The sequence below is a fragment of the Callorhinus ursinus genome, unplaced genomic scaffold (assembly GCF_003265705.2).
Source record: "Callorhinus ursinus isolate GAN/ISIS: 27379988/994484 unplaced genomic scaffold, GSC_fseal_2.0 scaffold4, whole genome shotgun sequence".
Lineage (NCBI taxonomy): Eukaryota > Metazoa > Chordata > Mammalia > Carnivora > Otariidae > Callorhinus > Callorhinus ursinus.
The window spans coordinates 120,057,958-120,064,528 of NW_027397066.1; the positions used below are offsets into that span (position 1 = coordinate 120,057,958).

Here is a 6,571-nt window from a genome sequence, read left to right on the forward strand (position 1 = left end):
GAAGTGGTAAAAATTCCAGATGGTTGAAACAAAACAAACTTTGCCAGTGGAGTAATTGTTCATAGCCTTTAGTTAACATACATATTATAAACTAATTTCAGTGTGAGAGCTTTTTTTTAAGATTATTTAACTGAGAGAGAGAGAGAGAAAGTGCAAGCAGGAGGAGGGACAGAGGGAGAGGGAGACGCAAGCCGACTCCACGCTGAGCACAGAGCTGACCGCATTACCCTAAGATCATGACCTGAGCCTAAACCCAGAGTCGATTGCTCAACTGACTGAGCCCCCCGAGCGCCCAACATGAAAGCCTTTAAATAAAATATAAAACTTATTAAAAATTTTAATTAGAAAGCAAGGAGTGAAAAGATCCATTAGTTTAAAAATATAATTGTGTAAAGATACCATTTTAATAATGCTCAGGTGGTGCTATTGCAATTAACTGTAACTTGATGTTTTAGTCCTAGTTTGGACCAAGTTTAACTTTTGAAACTGCGTTTAACTTGCTCTAAGCTAAGTTGTAACTAATTTTATTAATATTACTTATTTTCCTCCAATCCTAAAAGGTTACTTAACTTTCTAAGCAGACATTGTTTTAAGCCATATCCTCTTGAAATAAATACTTTGGCTTTAATAGATAATAAACAAGATAAGCAGTATGTCTCATGGATGTCCAACAGTTGATTTTGTTATATCACCATTTTTAGAATCTTTTTGGCAGTAATAGTCTTGATGGAAGAAGCAGTCCTATGGTCAAGCCCAAAGGAGACAAACAAGTGGAATACCTAGATCTCGATTTAGACTCTGGGAAATCCACACCACCACGTAAGGTAAGTGAAATCTCATTCTATAAACACAATCAGCTCACCTATTGCAAACCCACAGACTCATGTTTCCTTTGGGGAAATTTTATTAGTATGTTTAATTTAAATTTACTAAAGTCTGTTACTTAATATTATTTCATAAATCACAATTAACAAAGTTATGGAGACTAATAAGTTAATTTTTTCCTTTTTAATGGTACAGAAATTATACACTTCTTCTCTTTTAGTGGTTACTTTTGAAGTGCTTGCTTAACAAAATCTGAAGTTAATCATTGTCTTCATTCTCTCCCATTACTCCCCTTCTGACTTACGTGCTATTTTTGTCCAATGTTTTGGTTTTTTCCTTTTGTTAAATCCACAAATAACACACTAGTACTATTAGTAGTATTCTTTACTACCTCACATCGGGCTCCCTGCTGAGAGGGAGAAGATGGAGAAGTCTCCATCTCCCTCTGCCACTCCCCCTGCCACTCCCCCTGCCACTCCCCCTGCCACTCCCCTGGCTTGTGCACAGTCTCTCTCTTTCTCTCCCTCAAATAAATAAATAAAATCTTAAAAAAAAAAAAAAAAGAGGAGGTCCTGTCAGCCCATGTAGTTTGCCATTCTTGAAATACTGCTTTTAAAAAAACATCTCTTAGCTCTGAAAGTGAACACTGATACATGTTCTCAGGACTTGAAAAAGTGAAGCTTAAGCTAAAGGGAGAAGCAAGCTGTGTATCTTAAGATGAACCTGGTGCCTGTGATCCCTATTTTACAAGAATTCCATCCGTGTTAGGAGCATTAGTCTGCATTCTTATGCATACGCATAGTGATTTTATTTTATTTTATTTTTTTAAAGATTTATTTATTTATTTGAGAGAACGAGAATGAGAGAGAAAGAGAGCACATGAGAGGGGGGAGGGTCAGAGGGAGAAGCAGGCTCCTCGCTGAGCAGGGAGCCCGATGCGGGACTCGATCCCAGGACTCCAGGATCATGACCCGAGCCGAAGGCAGTCGCTTAACCAACTGAGCCACCCAGGCGCCCTACATAGTGATTTTAAATTTAAGGGGAAAACGGTATACAGTTAGGAGAAAAACAACATTGTTAAATTGAGGTAATGTTATTTTGTGTGTGTGACCCAATAGAATTTCAAGTTATTCACAGCATGTGAGTGTCAACGTTTTAAGACTGAATTTCACTCAGAACTCTTTTATATGTGTTTTTCTTTGCTTTTTAGCAAAAGAGCAGTGGCTCAGGCAGCAGTGTAGCTGATGAGAGAGTAGATTATGTTGTGGTTGACCAACAGAAGACCCTGGCCCTAAAGAGCACCCGGGAAGCCTGGACAGACGGGAGACAGTCCACAGAATCTGAAACACCAGCCAAGATTGTGAAATGAGAATATTGCTTCGCTGTTTCTGAACAAAAGAGAACTGAATTGTAAAGATAAATCCTGTTTAACTGAAGATGACTTGACACTTCTGTTCTAGGTAGATCCTCAACTGAGTAGAATTGAAGTCAAAGGACCTTTCAGACAAAATCAAACAATTTAGACTGTAAATGGTGCTTTGTGGTATCTGAACAATTCATAACATGTAAATAATGTGGGAAAATAGTATTGTCTAGCTCCCAGAGAAACATTTGTTCCATAGTTAACTCACTTGTAGTATTACTGTATTTATGCACTTTTTCATTTAAAACGTTGGTTTGGGTATTCCCAATGTTCCTTAACAATAATTCCTTTGGGAGTTCTTGTTTTTCCTCACACTACTCTATATAACAATACTAAGTTAACTAAGCTACTCTTAGATTTGGAAATTGCTCTTTAAACTGCACTCTAACAACATTAAAATGAGAAGTAGATCCACGATTTACCTTTCTACCTGAAACTTGAGGTGATAACCGTTAGCTTAGACTACAGTGTATATTGGACTCATCATTCACTGCCTTCCAAAATGCTGAGGATAATATATGTACTGGTGTCAGGAACTAATTCTCTGGTTCATGTACATTTAGTTTTCAATGGTGGAACTTTATTATATTTTGTTAATTACAGTGTTTTTGGTTCATTGAGTGAAGATTCTGCCAGGTGGGATCTTGCACCTTGGAATACACTATCAAGTAAGCCTACAGATCACTTACGGTATGCGGTGATGATGTGCTCTCACACCTGTTAACGTGTATTAAACTTTACATTATTTGCAAAACATAGGTTATATAACTAATCAGGTACGTACCAGGCACTGATGTGCTAATACACTGATCAGGTTTAGACAATGAGCTTTAGTAGTGTTCTTGTAAGTCCTAATATTGGTTTCCAGTTTGGACTTAATCAGACATTCACTGTTAGTTATAGCAACATACTGTGATTTTTTTAATTAGACAGTAATTCAGATTTATTACTCTTAAGAATGAAATTCTGTCTTTTGACACCATAGTGCCCTTTCTATGATTTTTTTAGCTTTACTTTATATTCTTCTTGGCCTTATATTTAAATCCCTATGCAATTAATATTTTATATCTACATTAAAAAAATAGATGTTCTATAAGCGATTCTCATATGTAGCACCTATTGCTTTTCCAGTAAATAATTAAGGATTTTGTACTGTGATTTCTATTCACTGCCCTAATTCGAGAAAATACTGAAGCATTGCTATAATGTGAAATCTTATAGTCATGGACCTCCTCCAACCAGATTTCTGAAATGACCGGAGGAATTATATAAATTCTGTCTCACCTATTATATGGTCCTGTGACATGATATCAAAACCACAAATTTTATATAGTGAGGCTACAATTATATTTACCTGTTTTGGCTTTGCAGTATAATTTAGAAAGCAGGTATGGTTGTTTGCTTGTTTTTTAACTAAGTTACATACAATCTCTTATTGATTTGAGCTTACTAACAGTTTTTGGAGGGGGCAGAGATAGGAGTGCCCACAGCTGAGGCATGATTCCCTCCATTCAGACCTCTGACTGTTGCCTGAGTACACAGATGTGCCCTGATATCTGGTCTCTTGGCCATAGTACTGTGCCTAATCAATGTAATGGGTTTATTTCCCCAACCCGTGAACTAAAAAAATGTTCATAACATGATGAATTGTAGACTAGTAACATTTGATGCTTTTAAATGTTTGCTTCTTTTTAAACAAAAACTAAAATCCAGAAGTGAATTTTCAGGTGGATTTTTAAATAAAAAGATTGTTTGAATTTGGTGTGCGTAAGCTGTTTTATAATGAAACCACAAAATAAAATCCAAAATTATTGAAATGTGCCTAAACTGTTAAAACACAAAACACAGTTGATGTGTGAAGATGCTAAAATGTGTTAATGTGGAAGCTGAACACATTTTCAGATTTAGAACACAACAATAAGTATATTCAATAAGTATATTATTAATTAAAAAATGGAAATCTTGTTTAAAGCTACCTATTAAAAGAGTCTAAGGCAATAGACTAACTTTTTTAGTGTAGTTTTTTGATTTTTTACAAGTTATTTTTGAAGACCTGCAGCACTCTTAATTTCTAGAAGTTTTCCCACTGTGCAGAGTAATTTAAGAATTGAAATGTATTAGGCAGTTTGTGTTAGAAAATGAAATCACATTAAAACATTGTATTAACAAATTAAAAGACATTTTCTTATGGAGCATTATTTTCCAAACATTTTTTAGCAGTGGAATCTTTCTTCAATAAAATTTCATGTAACCCCAACACATAAAGCCTGAAAAGTTCATTTTATCAGTGTAAATATTTTGGATTCGCATTTAAGTTTCTTAGTCCACTACTAGGAATAAAATTTGCGAATAACACAAACGTGTAATTGGCCTTATAGAGTTGGCGAAAAACTTCAGCAGCCAATTTGTTTTATTTGCATATTATCAAGAAAGTTTTGATTCACACAAACATAAGTAAGTGTAAATAATAGGTTTAAGCACACATCTTGGAAGGTTCTTTAGAGATAGCTGAAGTTGTATTCCAAGGTTTAAAAAGAAAATTATTCTTGTAGTGGAAGGGGGATATGTAACACATTAGAATGTGCATTTTTATTAAGTTTTAAAAATACACATTTATAAAAACAAAATTTTTTAAAACCCTAATCACCTCCAAGAAGCTGAGTTTTGGCCAGGCAAGAGTTGGAAACCACTGGTTAATCATGTGACAGTTAACGTTGTAAGTCAGAAGTGTTTTTCTCCCACAGGTTTGATGTTTTCTATTTTTTTATTCCTTACTTTGAATAGCTGTAAAATTTTATGAAGGTTTGAATACCAAAGCACAGTTCTGCTTTTAAGAATTGAAATTTAAACTTGAATAATTTAAGCTACTTAACCCATGGAAGGTATCACTTAGTAAGCTATAAAAGATGGTTTTTATCTACACTCTGTACTTTCATCAATATCGTATAAGCTACTGTGAGCATTTTAGAGAATCCCATAAGGTACTACTATGAGTGTGTGTGTGTGTGTGTGTGTGTGTGTGTTTGTGCGTGTGTGTGTGTGTGTGTGTGTGTAGCATTGTATTTAATCACAGACTAAATTTGATAGAGAAATACTGCTATACTTGCACATTAAGGTCATAAGTCAATTTCTTCTGGAGTATAACAGGGGTCACAATCTTCATAAGTGCATTTAAGCTGGAAATTGAACAGTGTTTGTTTTTCTTTTTCTAATAGTAAGAAGTTATCTGCTTACCCCCCTTTAACGAAAACAGTATTTTTGATATTTTTTAAAACGTTAGCTACTTTATGCCTGTAGACTATACCATGGACAGTGATCATAATTATTGGATGCTTTCAAACACTCTTAGTGCCTCTTTCTTTGGCCCACTGAAAGTATTGGTATTAGTATTTTGAATGAATACAAGAGCCTGTAAAATTTTAGAGACAACAAGGTGAGCCGATCCCTCCTAATCCTGTCTTTGGGTCATTCTGGTAGGTCTTGTCCTTTATTGTCAGATAAGCAATGAGGTCCATGGCAGGGGTTGTACATATGATCAAGTGGATACAGGGAGAGAGACATACATATATATATATATATATCCTAGGGTAAGATTGATTGTCAATAACGTGATATGTTATATGTAAATCTGTATATAATTTAAAATACTGACTGCTCTGAGATGAAAAGCCATGGTGTAAATGAATAATGTAGACATTATAGACTTGATAGAATGAAAAGTTGATTGCCAGGTTGTGGAGATAATTGGTTTTTACTCTGACTAAGTATGTTTATATATTACTATAGCTTGAAATAATTTAGTTTGTCTTCTCTTCCATAAACTTAACTTTCTTTAGGTTCATTATAATGTTTATTATGAGTTTCAATAAACTGTTTAGTCAAGGCATTAACATAACTTCTACTTTCTTTACCTAAAAAGGCATGACTTTGTGTTAAGTTGTTGTAACCTGAATCAATTGTTGATAATCATCCCAAATTTCAGTAGCAAAATCTTATGTATAAGTTTATTTTCCCCCTCTTGGACTACTTTTTTTGTAATGATCCAATTGTAGATATTTTCTGCTACCAAATAAAACTTTTCAAACAATTTGGTTTCAAGACTTTAGTCAGTTTGGATACTGAGACTGAACCAAAAAGACATATAAATTTATATTTCTAACCCTTCCTTAGAGTCTATCTAAATAAATTAAAAAAAAACAATTCTGCCATTTATTATATGTTGTCCCTTGAGCAACATGGGTTTGAACTGTGTGGGTCCACTTATTCAGATTTTTTTCAGTAAATACAGAGCAATACTCTAAATGTATTTTCCTTACAATTTTC

The 6,571-nt window shown here is 34.3% G+C and overlaps 1 protein-coding gene across 6 annotated transcripts in view; it reads left to right on the forward strand.

Moving 5' to 3' along the window:
• GAB1 (GRB2 associated binding protein 1) overlaps positions 1 to 6,335 on the forward strand; it is a 125,430-nt gene extending 119,095 nt beyond the window's left edge. For all 6 annotated transcript variants that reach the window (XM_073892295.1, XM_073892297.1, XM_025874249.2 and 3 more), the window contains 2 exons: positions 702 to 824; positions 2,036 to 6,335. In XM_073892295.1, coding sequence (XP_073748396.1) covers positions 702 to 824; positions 2,036 to 2,194 — 282 coding nt within the window. In that variant the 3' untranslated portion in view covers positions 2,195 to 6,335. The remainder of the gene's footprint in view (positions 1 to 701; positions 825 to 2,035) is intronic.
• Positions 6,336 to 6,571: the final 236 nt, after the last annotated feature.